This window comes from Pholcus phalangioides, unplaced genomic scaffold (genome assembly GCF_987345545.1).
Source record: "Pholcus phalangioides strain wild (caught in Gottingen) unplaced genomic scaffold, Ppha-v1.0 ptg000008l_1, whole genome shotgun sequence".
Lineage (NCBI taxonomy): Eukaryota > Metazoa > Arthropoda > Arachnida > Araneae > Pholcidae > Pholcus > Pholcus phalangioides.
In genome coordinates this window covers 59,672,579-59,688,814 of record NW_028301601.1, presented here as the reverse complement: position 1 = coordinate 59,688,814, position 16,236 = coordinate 59,672,579, and the positions used below count along the sequence as shown (strand labels likewise).

The window sequence follows — 16,236 nt, the reverse complement described above, 5'->3', positions numbered from 1 at the left end:
ATTTAGTTTTTTATACCTGAGCATCGTCATCACCACATAAGGCACTTCTAAGTTTGAAAGTAGGTAGCAGCACCAACAATATTTTTAAAAATGAATGTCTTAAAGTGTATTCTAGAGTGTTAAATTAATTTCAATTCCCTTAAAATTTTACTTTTATAAATTTAGGAAGAAAACAAAAGGAAGAAAGGGTGGGGAGAAAAAAAGAAAAATGGCCAAGAGGGGTTCGGTTGTGCGTAAATGCCTTAAATTCCACTTGTGAGCAAGGAGATTCGTGCCTCACTCCCAGTTTTTTGTCAAAGTTTCACATTTATGATACGTTTGATTATGGTTACGATTAATCTCTATGTATAGCTTTCAATATTAAAATATTTCATTTATACGAAGCACATTTTCAATTATTTGACATTTTCATTTTGACTCGAACTCCAAATATTTGGCATCTAGATATCATTTCTACCTATCAAATCCACGAGATTTTTGCAGATTGTGAAAAATGCGTCGCTGAATCGGTTTTGCATGCGTATTATCAACACTGAAAACCATAAATTTTAGGTTGACAGATACAAAGAGACGCATTGAGCCGGTTGTGGACATTTCAAAATGAAGACTTACGTGAGAAGTTATTGCACTTTTCTGAGAAATCAGCAGATGCAGTGAGTCTCAAATAAACGGATTTAAATTGCTTTAAATGTGGTCATACGCCATTTTAGAATATTTTTTTCTAATGTCCACAACATTGTTCTTGCATGATAGGAAAATTGCATTGAAATTATTTCGGATGTTGCAAGCCAGTATAGGACAGTTAATAGGAAGCATTACAGTATAGATTAAAAAAAACTTTAAATATGTGATGTCAATCTTAGAGGAAGTCCCAATACATTATCTGCTTTGGATTGCATATAGAAACCAATCCACAAACCAAATGATGTTAAGACCGTCTTAAATGTTTAAAATCACGTTTTTCCTGTTAAATTGAGAGGAATGGCATATGAACACTTGCGATTGAAACAACAGTAAATTTATGCAATTACAGTTTATCAAGTTATACAGCAATGTAGTTTTAACAAATTTCGCGGGTATTTTTCCCCCATATATGATTTGGTCTCTTGGAGTTCGTTATAACTGAATTCGACTTCATTCCTTTTCAGTAGAGGCAATGTGTTGCCAACCCCCCCCCCCCCTCCCAATAAAAAAAATTCGTAAAGCTTTGTGCTGAACTAGATTCCTATCCATCTGTAATTGCATGAAAACGATGGGTGTTTTTACAAGCTTTCATTTTCCACCCATCTACTTCTTGGATTGTAGTATTTACTACCAGCACTCAAAAGAATGTCAATGAATGGTCAACAAATCTTTGTCTACTTTCTTTATGGCAGCCCTCTTTGAATGAAAAGTCTTCGAACACACACACTTTCTATCTTTACTCCGTTTTGCTTAAACCTCTTCTATAGTTTGTGTCAGGGCCTACTGTCACCCCGAAGGCGCATACCCACCGAGATTACATGCAACACTTTTTTTATTTCCTTCCTCATGTTAATGTTACTCGAATAGCGGAAAAATTTCGAAAAATATATTCTATGCATTTTGTTTGAAATTAAGTTTTTTAGTCAGTGAATAAAATTTCACAAACTTTTTTCATCGTGGCCCCCCCCCGGAATATCCTAGGGCCCGCCTGAGGCCATATAAAAATACAACGCCACAACAGGCAAGTTGCCCAACGAGGTGGCTGACTTAAGAACATCATGGATTCCCGAGTCATTTTTTAGAGGCCCTACCTACTACTGCTACACTCCCCAACGAATCGGTACATGCGGGAATGTGCGTGTACGTGTAGTGAAACCTGGCGTGAAGTTTTTTTTGTTTCTCTGTAATGCTTGTTATGTGTAGTGCTGCCATCTGCCACCAATTTTTCTAACTATGAGTGAAGTGTTATGATTGAATGATTTATTGTTGTAGGACTATTGCTCTCTGTGGCGAGACTTTTTAACGGGGAGATCGGCTCGCATTTGCGCCTTGAAGTTGGGAACCACATTGAACATTGAAAGACCGGACACACCCCGCTTCCCATCTCAGAGAGATATCGAAGCTTTCCCGGGGGATGGGTGTATCCGGAAATTTATTAATTTATGTGAAAATAACAATGATATACATATATACAATAAATAATCTGGAATAAATAATCGTACAAATTGTGATCATATAGCATCATACACAGATAATCAGTCCGTAATTGTAATAGTCCTTATATAAATAATCAAAGAATAATTTTTGTCTTGTATGTGATAGCATCTGGAAGTGAGTTTATCCAATCTAGAATATAACAATCTCGGCAATCAAGCGGTAATAAGATATAAATTGACGTCTATATGTCCGGCATCTCCATTTCATTCACACCCGCCGGAAAAGGATGAAGAAACAGTTGTCTTCTTGGGCGTAAATTGTATCGATTATTAGATGTCGGTGAAACAACCGATGCATGTCTTCTTGGCCGTAAATTATACTTTTTAATAGGTAACCGTGTTACCTCTCTTGTTGGCTCGTAAGACGGGTCCTCCGAGGGCGAATGCCGGATCCTCGCATCGCGAGTCCGTCACTATAGCCACTCGACCACCACAGCTTCATTTGTTTACTTGATAGACGTCCCGTGATCTGGGCCCCGGTTGAGAACCACTGCTCTAAACAAAACTCTTTCTCGAATTACACCGACTGTAATAGGCCAATTTGTTCACCTTCGGCATGATTTCAGTTATTGGTCGACAATTCCCCTACTTTTCTCGATGAAACAGCTCCGTCATTGGCATGTCCCGTTTGTATCTTGACAAATATGGTCAATTCTTATATTGACGAAGTCACGGAAATGTACTGCAAAAAAAACGTGTTATATGGTAACTTCATAGGATTTACTGGAAGGACAAAACACACGATGCCGGACGGATTGCTTCATTTGTTTACTTGATAGACGTCCCGTGATCTGATTGGCCGGACGTTTCCCTGCCGCACCTACGTGCGCGTTTTTCTTTTTTTTTTTCGTGGAGTCGACAATCCGTCGGATGCGCTATCATCTATCGCGTCCGTCAAGAAGTTACTATAATAATAATAGTAATGGATGGAAATGCGAAGAAACGTGGGTTCGAGTTGCGATTGATATTGGAAGTTAAAGACCATCCGGTCGTTTATGACGTCAACCACGAGAAATACAAATATCTCGCGCAGAGAACTCAAACGTGGGAAGAAATCGGAAAGAAGCTCGAAGTGAGTGGTAAGTTGTCGCAACGTCATACGCAAGCGTTTGTTTATTTATATGATCGACGCGCGCGTGCGGCGGAGACGTCCGACTCCTCTTGGGCGTGCAGTGGCGCCCCCAGCCCACAAATTTTCGAAGATTTTTTTCATAAAAAGAGAACTGCACAAATATATATATATATATTTTTAATACGTGAGTGAGATTCAAGGAGGTCCCAAGAATAATTCCCCCACCAACTCGTTAACACAGCCCTTTTTTTACGCATGTTTTTTTATATAATTTCATTTCATGCGCGTTGTGAATTAATGAAAAATAATTCCAGATTTAATGAAAAAATATTTTAAAAATTTATGAAAAAATCATTTTAATGTTGACGAAAATAAAGAATTAATGGAAATTAGTTTCAGAATTAATGAAAAAAATTTCAGAATTGATGAAAAACAATTTCAGAATTGATGAAAAACAATTTCAGAATTGATGAAAAATTGGATAAAATTTCAGAAAAAATAATGCATAAGAATAAATAATAACTTCAAAACTGATGAAAGATATTTCAGAATTAATGGAAAAGAATAATTTCAGAATTAATGGAAAAGAATAATTTCAGAATTAATGGAAAATAATAATTTCAGAATTAATGGAAAATAATAATTTCAGAATTAATGGAAAAGAATAATTTCAGAATTAATGGAAAAGAATAATTTCAGAATTAATGAAAAAGAATGATTTTATAATTAATGGAAGGGAATAATCCCAGAATTAATAAAAAATAATAATTTCAGAATTAATGGAAGACGATAATTTCAGCATTAATGAAAGAGAATAATTTTAGAATTAATGGAAAAGAATAATTTCAGAATTAATGGAAGATGATAATTTTACAATTAATGGAAGATGATAATTTCAGAATTAATGAAAAATAATGATTTCAGAATTAATGAAAAATAATGATTTCAGAATTAATGAAAAATAATGATTTCAGAATTAATGGAAGGGAATAATTCCAGAATTAATAAAAAATAATAATTTCAGAATTAATGGAAGATGATAATTTCAGAATTAATGAAAGAGAATAATTTCAGAATTAATGAAAGAGAATAATTTCAGAATTAATGAAATATATTCTATTCTTCTATATATATATATATATAAAGAATGTATTCTATTCTTTAAAGAATAATTTCAGGATTAATGGAAAAGAATAATTTCAGGATTAATGGAAAAGAATAATTTCAGAATTAATGAAATATATTCTATTCTTCTATATATATATATATATAAAGAATGTATTCTATTCTTTAAAGAATAATTTCAGGATTAATGGAAAAGAATAATTTCAGAATTAATGAAATAAGTATTTTAAAAATTTATGAAAGAAATAATTTCAAAATCGCGATGAAAGTAATTCCAGAACTGTTGAGAGAAAGAAATAATTTCAGAATTGTGAAAAAAAATATTTTGAAAATATTTTTGGAATAAGTTCAAAATTGATGAAAATTTAGAATCAATGAAAATACTTTCAGAATTAATCAGAAATAATTTCAGAATTAATCAGAAATAATTTCAGAATTAATCAGAAATAATTTCAGAATTAATCAGAAATAATTTCAGAATTAATCAGAAATAATTTCAGAATTAATCAGAAATAATTTCAGAATTAATCAGAAATAATTTCAGAATTAATGAAAGAATAAGGAAGTAAAATAAAGAATGATAAAATACTTTTATTAATTATTGATGTTGATAAATGCCTAGAAAGTGCTTCTTTTATCAATCATGGAGTTATTTTTCATTCATCCTGAATCTCAAATTAACATTCTTAATTTTCATAAATTTTCAAATTATTCTTAAATCTTGTAATTATTAAATTATTTTTCATTAATTTTTAATTTTCATCAGTTCTGAAATAATTTCTTTCATGAAATTTCATTAACTTATCGATGGAATTTCATTAACTTATTGATGAAATTTCATTAACTTATCGATGAAATTTAAATAATGTTCAGCGAGCAGATGACCTCGTGCAGGATCTTTAAACATTAGCACACATATATTCTGCTCGTTTGAATATCTTTAGTTTGTGTCAACCCCCCACCCCCATAAATTGGCTCCTAGGCTGAGATGTTTGGTGCCCCCCCCCCCCAAAGCCAGACTTTTCACGGGCCCCTTTATAGTGAATTAATAGCTTGAATAAACAAAAAAAAATTATGATAATCGTTCCGGAAAACTTGGGCTGGAGCCCTGTCAGCCCCGGCTTTGTGGAGGGGGCAGTGACTGTAATTCAGTACATGCATATCATGATCCCGCTTCACAAATTAATGTACGTACTTCCCTCTTTCCCTCCCAATCTATGCTAATTAATGCGTGTGTGTGAGAGAGAGGGGAGGGTGCTGGAATGCAGTAGTTATCTGCCCTATAGCTGACAGATTTTTTTTCAACTTGTATTGAATTTATTCGTTTTTCAGGCGAGATTTGTCACAAACGATGGCGGAACCTACGGGACAGATACGTGAAGGAGAAGAAAAGAATCGAAGGAGAAGCAAACAATGGTAAACCCAAGTGGTACTATTACGGGATGATGAGTTTCCTTGACCCGTTTCTACTCAGGAACGCTAAGTAAGAGGAAATTAATTTCTACTAATAAATTAATTTAGCACGGGGTGGGTTCATACGGTGAGCTATCGCCCTACCCCGTTCAAGAGTCTGTATCCGCTCAGGGCCGTCTCATCAAGGGCTCCTGGGCAAATGATGTTAGAGGCCCATATCCGACCGAAATTACCAGTCAGTTTATGTATTTACCACCGAAATTCAAAGTAGCAGATCTCTTAGCCATGAGGTCATTTCATGCACCTGAGTTCCCTCCCCCCCCCCCCCCACGGGCACGACCTCCTATATAACCTATCTATAGGTTATCTAGGTGGTCGTGCCCCGGGTGAGCCCATGCGTCAGTCCCGGGTTCGATCCCAGCAGGCTTCACAGTTGGTGATTGAAGGAAAAGTCTGATATAAGGCTCCCCTGAACATCTTGCTTGCCCATGATGTTTCTGAGGGCGTGCACATAGTGAGGCGACCAAGAGGAACGGGAGTGCATAATAGATGACGAAAACAAATTCCACACACACACACATCCTCTTTTAAAATGTGCGGATATCTTCACCCCTATGCATTTTTTTCTTCCTGGTCGCAATTCTTGGAACTTGCAGCTCTTCACTCCACTATGAACCTGACACGACCTCACTCTTAATATTTTCAACTTTCTGCCCATGTTGCCAGATAATGGAATTTGGGAATAAGAAAGTATATTCGCGTGCACCCTTGGCAGTTTTCATATGTTTGCAACAGATTGCGGCGACATACCAAAAAAATTTGATTTCCAGCAACAAAACCATAACACCAAACATGGCCCCGCTCTGTTCCTTGCGGGATACCAACAACAAAACCGCTTTTAACGTATAGTCGATACAACATTTTTAGAGGCGTGTTTCTTTAGCGGAGGAGATAACATCCCAGGGCCATCTTAATGTAAACGGTTCGTCACACGAGCACGATGCACCTGTGGTGCGCATAAGCGAGAGGGGGAAGGACGCAAGCTCGGATCCAGGGAGAGGGATGTCGCCCCTTCCAAGAGCTGAATAATAGGGGAGAAATGTCTTTCTCGTAAGATACGGAATGATCCAACACAGTAGGTCACTCCTCCGACACATCGCCCCAGATCCGCTTGCCTCAGCTTCATTCGAAAATGAAGATGTCTGTTTTCGCTCAAGCATGGATCGAGAGGTGGGGGGGGGGGCGATAGGAACGATCCCCTCTCCCCAAGAGCGGAATTAGCGGGAAAATTTGTCTGTCCTGTAAATAAACAGGACGACCCAACAAACTTTCACACCACACACACAGTTCGCCCTTCCCTCTCCAGTCAGGTAGAAAGGCCCCCCTTAGAATATTGATTTGGAGGGGCATGATATCCTGCAGGTGATCCCCGGGTAACCCACCGCATATTCTCGTAACCCACAGATCAAATGTTAGAGAGTCCGGCTTCTGTTCACTGATTGTTTAATTTCATGGAGGTGACCAAGCCCACGGCTATTTGTTGTTGACGACAAAATGATAACTTCAGCCTGAATTTCCCGGGAAAAAACGGACGATTGCTGTTTATCGCAATTCTTAGAACTTGCACCTCTTCCCAAATATGAATATAGAATCGCCAAAAACGATGACAAAAGTTAACAAAGTCACCGATTGTTGCTAAAAATCACCAAAAACACACCAGTCACGGGAAATAAAACACTACTTCAAATTGCAGTGATAAGAATTCAGCTGATCCAGGAGCGTAGCCAGAAATTTCGTTCGGGGGGGGGGACCACTTTCATTTCGGGGGGGGACCAAAGTGACAGAACAATGGATTTGGCCATCTTTTTCCCTTTTTTCGGTCATTTTCTCACATTTCGGGGGGGGACCAGACCCCCAAGTCCCCCCCCCCCCCCCCCGGCTACGCCCTTGAGCTGATCCATATTTCCTCAAGAAAAATGTGGGAATTGTTCCAAATACAGGAAATCGATAATTGTCACTAAAAATTATGTTAAAAGCAAGCAAAACTGTCAATTATGATTGACATCAACGTAAAATTGGACGGGAAATAGAGGCTTTTTGGATCACGTGATATTTCCTTTTTTCTTGAGGGATATACAAACCATAGTCAAGGTAATCAATATGGCGACTTCCTGCGCTACTCGTGAAAGACACAAATTTAAATTAAAGAAACGTAGAAAAGAATCGTTTTTGTTTTCTGTCTTTTTGATAGGAGCTAGATATTTCGAAAATTTCCTTGGAGTTATCTATCTGCCTATTTTTGCTTAAAAAAAATGCTTGATTAAAATAGGTTCCGAATTTTGGGTAAATAGTGAATTGTCAAAAACATGCAAAGTGGCAAATTATGTGTGTTGCTAAAATCACTGGAAAATTGCCGATCGTTAAAAATGAAGCGCTACTGCAAATTACAGTGAATTACGATAAATGATATAAAATAAAACGTTCAAAAATATCACAAACGTTTCAGGTGAATATCCATAGTTATAATTATCATCATATAATAAGTGGGTTAATTTTAATTCTTGTGTGTGAGTGTGATTTAAATAAAGAATAAAAATTCAAGAGGACTCCTTAACGAAATGTAAACAAAAGGTTTCACTTTTCAAAATAAGAAAGTCGGGACGGTTGAGTTTACGTGTAAATACCGTGTATTACGTGTAAATAAAATTACCCATGACCCGGGACATATGGCCATGAGACCGAACTAAAAGAACGTTATCGATGGAAAACCACAGCCGACCATCATCGTTATAACGAACGAGCGTCATAGCGTCCGGACTGCCATATCATTCAATATAACGACCAAAGGTCATCCAATCCAATACAACGTCAGAACTCGTTGCTTGTCCTACCCTTTCTTTCGCGAAACGGACGAAATCCGTCTTCGAACGTGTTTGACCGGTATAAGCAGCTTTTAATGCTCAGAGACACGACGGGGTGTTATATTGAGTGAATATATATATTGATCAGTACCCGTGTTTGTTATACTGTACCGCCCTTCATTTTTCGGGGTAGGGGGTATTTCGTGGAATCTGGATCAATGAAAGTTGGGGGGGGGGGAACATAAAAGGTTCAGATAATGTTTTCCTACCACTAGGAAGGAATTATCTTCAGATAGCATTAAACGATCAGTCACTTTTCTTCAGATGAGAAAGGTAGAAGAAATGTAGAGTGGACGCTGGAAAATCGGAACTACCCTGTAACAGACGTTCCATTGATCATGGCTTTGCCGAACAAGCGCAACTCTATATCCCTGGAACGGAAGCTGAAAGTTTTGGCGGAAGTCGACAAGAAATTGATGACCAAATCCAAGATAGCCCAGTCTTTTAACATTCCCAAGAGTACTTTGTTCTCAATAATCAAAAACCGCGATTCCATCTTGAAGGCCGAACAGTTGGGCGTACCTTGTTCGCGAAGGAGATCCCGGGACGGCAAATTCCGGCAGCTGGAGAAAGCTCTGTACGAGTGGCTGAAATTGATGCAGTCGGTAGACGTCCCCGTAGATGGGAACATGCTGAAGACTCAAGCCCAGAGTTTGGCCCAAGACATGGACATCGACGAAACGGCGTTCAAGGCATCGAACGGATGGCTTCAAAAATTTAAAGTGAGACACGGCGTTTTTTTCGTGAAGGTTAATTGCGGTAACGATTTTAATAACAAGTACGTAAAGAAAAATATAATTGAATTTCTTTAAATTAATTTTCATTGCTTATAACTAATTATGAATGATGTACATATTTCTTAGTTCCGTCCGATATTTAGTTTTCTTCGAGAAGCTAAATTTTATTTTTTTACCTTTCGAAACCTCCGATATAACGACCATTCGATTCGATATAACGTCCACTCTCCCCTCAGAGGCTCGCTAAAGTTTTTCTGTCGAATGAAATATGCATTTAATGTTTTTGATATTTTTTTGTTTATCGTAAAGTTTGCGCGGAGGAGGGGGGGGGCAGAGCCGCAAGCCACCCGGGGCAAGCATGCATTTCATCGCCCCCGTGCTGTGTAGACGAAGGAGCAGTTAAAAGAATTTCGCGCTCCCATTCTAGTCCCGCACCCGGGGCACCAGACCCAGGGCCGTCTCAAGAGTATCATGGGCCCCCGGGCCAAGTGGTTTTTCGGAGGCCCTACCTGGTAAATCCTAGAAAATTTCAACCGGATCTCATTCTTGTGAGGCCCCTCTTCTCTTTACGTCCGCGGGGGCCCATGCGTTAAGACGGCACTGACCAGACCCACCTGTCCCCCCCCCACTAGTTGCGGCTCTGCAGGGGGGGGGGGCAGGAGTTCTAGAAAAGAGCCGTAAAGGATAGCACAAACTATTAAAGGATGGACCAAAGCTGTTATTGAAGAGCTTCTTATTGGGATGGACTGAAAGAAGTTAGAAAAATAACCAGAAGGTGGGGTGGGGGGGGGGTCATTCAAGTATTACACCAGTAGATTTTTAGTTTCACCTCCAGATGATAAAAAAAATTTTCGTGGTGAAAAAATAAATATATCGGAAGAAAGCACCGTTATATATTTATAATTTCTGTCGTTTTCAATACTGTTTGAAGACAAAGAATTCAATTTCTCTTTAAGAAATTCATTGCAACAAGCGATTTCCCAGCTATCGGGTCATGGCCTAATAGTTAAGGCATTTTCTTCCTGACATTTCGTCCACATTTGTGGCAGATATCTTCTGAAGTTAAACAGTAACAACAAGTGAGAAAGGCTTGTCGTGAAAACCTACATTCCCCCCCCCCCCATGTAACCAGGGGATCTATAATATGAACAATTATACGCAAAAAATTAATCAGCAGAAAGTTTACTACCATGCAATTCATACACGAAATGCCATATGTCGTTGCTCATCCCCTGATTAAGTGAATAATCAAGTGAATCAAGAAGTCAGTGAGCAGATGAGTATGCACGAGTGAGCTGTTCAATCGCTCGCTCACTCAACAACGCGAGCAACTATAAAGATACCCCCTTGCTGTGCCTTTGTGGACAACATCAATAAAAAGACAGTCTTTAATTAAGATTAAAAAAAATACAGTGAATGCCAACATAACAATACCAAGGGATTGGAGAAGTGTTTCTTTATAGTTGTACCACTAAAGCGCAACTGTTCACGCATACAGTTGCTCAATCACTCTGTCGCCCTCTCACTTGGTCACTTACACATTCACAAGTTCACTCATATGGTCACTCAATCAGTCCCTCACCCACTCGGTCATTCTGGTGATCACTCACTGGCTCATTCAGTCACTCGCTGGTAATGAACTGTTGTCAATGAATTTTCCCAGCACTGATTTTTCCGTCAATGGATTTTCCTGTCAGTCAATTGCATGGCAGTGACTTAAAATTGAAAGGTAAAAATGGTAAACACTAAGTACCAAAAGAGAAATTGCAAAAAAAAACCCTGATTTTTAAAGCATGTAGGGACGTTCACATTTACCTCTTTAAAAGCTCTTTTGAACCACTTAGAAGACTACCAGTCGCTTTCATGTTGACAAAAATTTTAACATTCCACAAATTCTGAACAACACCATGAGCAGGGCCATCTTAAGAACATCAAGAGCTTCCCTGGGCCAAGTGAGTTTTCTGAGGCCCTACCTGGCTTACAAATTTACATGCTTACTCCCAAAAAAATTTCAATCAGATTGCGTTTTTGTGAGGGATTCTTCACTCTCAAGCCCCTGGGTATGTGTTAAAATGGCATTGATTGTGAGACCCATGAAAAACTTTAGGGAAAGACATTCCCTAGGGACCCCTCCTACCGGATTTAAAGAGCCAGTCATTTCAGTTTATAGCAATGTGTGAGATGTATTAGGATTTATTGTGATAATTATATTTGGTCACAAGGGCTACCCCGTCCCCCCATTTCATATATAATATCTGACAGATCCACATGTTAAGACTACCCCCTTTGGACCGAGGTTTTTGATGGAGCCTTCCCCCCCCCCCTACAATAAATTAATTTTTGGTCGGTGTATGTATCAGAGCTGGACAAATCCCAGGTTGCCATGATGAATAAAGAATTGGTGTTTGCGCCTGAAATATTTTCTGTAGTTACTAAATTGCAGGCTGAGAGCTGCATAAAATGTTTGGAATTTACAGCAGCATATCTTCAAACATGGAAGTGGGTCACTATGCCCTGAAAAAGTCGAAAGAAACAATTTTTGCTTTTGAAAGAAACAATTTAGACCTTTTCTGCGGGTAAAATTTTTTCTGGCACCTAGATTTTTTTGCGATTTGTCCAACCCCCTGTATCAATTCAATTGAACTCTATTCTTTGTTCATATTTAAGCTGTGTTTTCCTTCCAATTCCAGTCGTCACCCAGCGACTCCGCCAGGCAGCTCAGAACCGACAGTACCAACATACATCATTCCCAACCAGACAGACAAGGCCATCACAGTGAAAGAGGAAACTCCAGATGCTGAAGAGATAGAAATATTGGACGATGAGTCCAGCATAGCAGAATCTCACGAATCAGACAATCCGCAAATGATCTTGCCATGCAGCGTGACACCAATTGTGATGAAGGTAACAAGTGTGAGTTCTAATAATGTCACAGAGTCTAAAGAGACAGAGATTGGTGCAAGATTTAAAGAATCAGCTCCACAGCAGGCTAATATTTCTTATTGTGATACAAAATTTGAAGAATTTGGCAGTACTAGCTCTGTAGAGAATACTGCAGAATATTCTGCAAATGCTACCAAACGAAAATCATTTGAAAGTACGTATTTTTAAAAAAAAACATTACATTTACATTGTTTTCTACATGACAGACCAGGATAATAATGAGACACAATGAGGGTTTTCTTTTCTAGTGAAAACGTTCAGTTTTTTCGGAGATCGGATTTTATACCCATGTGCAGTTGAACTCTGATTTAATGCCACAATTTGTTTAGCTGAATTCTGGTGTTAGAGCAGGTTACACAATTGCACTCTTACGCAGATTCCTGATATCCTGTTTAGTGTTGCAATTTTTTTCCTCCCCCATAGCTAGAAATATGATAGGATAAATTTTGGAAATTGCACGCTTGTGTAGAAAGAGTAATAAATTATAGATGTCTTGGATTACTTGTCTCGTCCAACTTGAAATGGAAAGGTCGCACTAATCTAATTATCAATAAACTAACGGCAATTTCAAGTTCGACTTTTAAACTAAAATTGATTATTTCGTATAACAGTTTCAGAGAAGCTTTCTATGCATGGGTAATTTACACATATATTATACCGATTAACTGTCTGGGGGAGAAACATACAAAAATTCTATTTTATCTATAAATTGTTTCTGATTTTTTTTTTTGACAAGATATTCTGCATATTAACGATATTTTCTCGCAAGGCAGTGTATCACTAATTCATTTTAACGTTCATGAACTTTATTTATTCAAAGCATTGCTGTTCATGCATAAAAATCCTGACTCGTATCTCAGCAGACCAATTACACAAAGAAGCATTTTACGAACGGAGAGTCTACATCATAGTTATCCAAACTTTTTTTTGTTCCATCGCCCCCTTATTCAGATTTTTTTTCCCTCTCATCGCCCCGACTCAAGTGAACCCATAGGATCCTATGTTATACTCATAGCTTCTATCGCCCCCCCCGGACCGTTTCCATTGCCCACTTTGGGAAACATTGGTCTATATATCATATACCATTACAAACAAAAACCATTTACAAAAAATGTTTATTCTTTCTTGCTCCAAGGTTATGAAATGAGTTTAATGGTATTAATAGACAGCAAAAACTAACTGACAACACGCTCCTTTCCCTCATTTTTAAACAGGTCTTTCCCAACTTTTTTTTTCAGATTTTTGAATATCTCATCGAATATTGCACTTAGAAAAGTGAATTTTTTTTGTTGGCCTCAAGAGAGACAGGGCAACAAATTTCTCATTGGGCGAGGGGAGGAACCATGTAAAAATTATGATTTCTTTATTTTGTTATGCACTGTATTTTCATCCTCAAAACTGGCACAGGGTAATTTTTATGCATCTTCCGAACATTTTTTAAATTGAAACAGTATCTCTGCCATGGATAGTTGATGAGATAAAGGCTGCATTAGCACTTACAGATGTACCCTGTATAGATACGTAATGCAACACCCCAGTATGATATCCTGATGTACAGGGATCCCTGGTTATGCTCAATAGAATGCAAGCGCACGCAGAACTGCCCTTGGGGGTATGCGACAGGTGTGGTCACACCGTGTCTCCTGTACTCACAGTAGAAAAGGGAAAATAATATATACATACATTAAAAAAAAAACCTTTTTTTTTTGTTATAAGCAAGGTGTCTGAGATTCAACTGATTTGATTCTGGAATTTTTACAAATTCTGAGTTTTCTTTAATTCTGAATATTAATCAATTCTGGTTTTTTTCCTCTCTCATTAATTCTGAATTTTCATCAATTCTGGGGTTTTCTCTCTCATTAATTCTGAACTTTCATCAATTCTGGGTTTTTCTCTCTCATTAATTCTGAATTTTCATCAATTCTGGGGTTTTCTCTCTCATTAATTCTGAACTTTCATCAATTCTGGGTTTTTTCTCTCTCATTAGTTCTGCATTTTTATCTGTTCTGGGTTGAATTTTCATCAATTCTGGGTTTTTCTCTCTCATTAATTCTGAATTTTCATCAATTCTGGATTTTTCTCTCTCATTAATTCTGAATTTTCATCAATTCTGGATTTTTCTCTCTCATTAATTCTGAATTTTCATCAATTCTGGGTTTTTTCTTTCATTAATTCTAATTTTTATTAGCGATTGATATTTTTTAACATTTCCGCATATTCTATGATAATGCATGAATCTTTGGGTGCTCAATTTTTCTCCCCCACAAAATATATAAATTGGGACTAAGGAGAACCAAAATTATTCTTGCACCGGGCCTCGAATCAGGTAAGGGTGGCTCTGGGGGCACACGCTTGGTAACTAGGGCTTGACAAATCCCAGGCATCACGTTCTTATGTGATTGAAGAATTTGGTGCCTAACATTTGAATAATGTTAAGCATGTTTGAATAATTGCATAATTTTGAAACATTTGTGAAAGGAACATTTTCTCTATATTTTCAAACAGTCCTTCTACGATATCTTTATTCATACGAATATCTACACATCTTTTACAGATTTCATACCATCTAAGAGAATAAAGACAAAAGAGGAGAATGACGCCACACACCAACCTGCACAGCAAAAAAACGAAACCAGCAGCCATGTAGACAGCTTTTTCAAGTATCTTGGATCCATCATTAAAACTTGGCCTGTGGAAGTACAACAGCGAGAACTCTTGAACATTCACAAACTTGTGATAGAGCGTGATTTTCAAATTCAAAATGACAATAATTTGTAAATTTGATTCCTCAAAAGTTCAATTTTGTGTTTATACTGTTCTTTTAATAAAATTTTTATATTTTTATGATAATTTTATTGGTTAATTATCTTAATGGACAATACAGCAGGACTCCAGGTCTAGAATACTGAGCTGAACATTGATCTCAAAAAAATCATTGGAAAATTGTTTTCCTTCGGTTTCAATATATTATTTTGTTACAAACTTAATTTTCTGTTTGACCTCTGAAAGACATTTTTTATGGAAGTCGGAAAAAGCCCTTCTACCCCACCAAACCTCTTAAATCATTAATATGACCTCATGGTTAACTATTAGGTATGTATAACTCCTTTCTAAGACGTATCTGTCTGGCATGGCTGTCTTAAAACATGAGCCCACCCAAATATGGTCAAAGGACCTTCAGTTGATGGTATCGGGGTGTGTAAAAAATATTCACTATAATACCAGATGATGAAAGTGATGAATGCGAAAAGTGGAGAGAGAGAGTCTAGTGTTGAATTTATTGTTTTGTCGCCTGTGGGCTACACAAATTTTGCTGTCCTCCCATTCTAGTTTGACTTTCTTGACCCACCCATTCCTTGAATTTGTCTCCCTGTGCTTCTACTTTGCCACCCCTTGTGAATATGCTTGTGTCTCCATGTCCCTCTTTTGGGCACTCCCATGCCCATGGACCCCCCACAAGAGTGGGGGCTTACAGGGCTACAGCCCTGGGGCCCGGAATGATTGTCATAATGTTTGTTTTTTCATGATATAAATTAACTATATCATTCTTTTGGTCGTTCACATACTTGCACTCTCTCTAGGTCACTATTTCAGTTTTTCATCGATCTAGTCCCTTGTTTTCCATGTCACTCCCATGCTCATAATTCTCTAGGTCCCTCGCTTTTCGGGTCACTCACATACTTTTAAACAGTTTTTGTCATTCACATGCTTGTACACTGTTTTGGTCTCTCACATGCTCTAGGTCATTTTTTTTGGTCACTGCTATACTCACACATAACTTTGGTCACTCTGACCTAGGCCTTTGCTCTTTAGGTCACTCTTTTGATTGATCACATGATTGCACA

The 16,236-nt window shown here is 37.7% G+C and overlaps 1 protein-coding gene across 2 annotated transcripts; it reads left to right on the top strand.

The window, feature by feature from the left end:
• The first annotated feature begins 2,950 nt into the window (after window positions 1–2,950).
• Window positions 2,951–15,238, top strand: LOC149084675 (uncharacterized). 2 transcript variants are annotated; one of them, XM_089235096.1, is made up of 4 exons: window positions 2,951–3,259; window positions 5,710–5,860; window positions 12,139–12,545; window positions 14,946–15,238. In XM_089235096.1, exons 1-4 carry the CDS (start codon window positions 3,103–3,105, stop codon window positions 15,167–15,169), a joined length of 939 nt encoding a protein of 312 aa, XP_089091222.1. In that variant the 5' UTR covers window positions 2,951–3,102; the 3' UTR covers window positions 15,170–15,238. The 2 variants fall into 2 exon arrangements, with proteins under 2 accessions (XP_089091222.1, XP_089091221.1); XM_089235095.1 differs by lacking the exons at window positions 2,951–3,259; window positions 5,710–5,860 and adding an exon at window positions 8,555–9,489.
• Window positions 15,239–16,236: the final 998 nt, after the last annotated feature.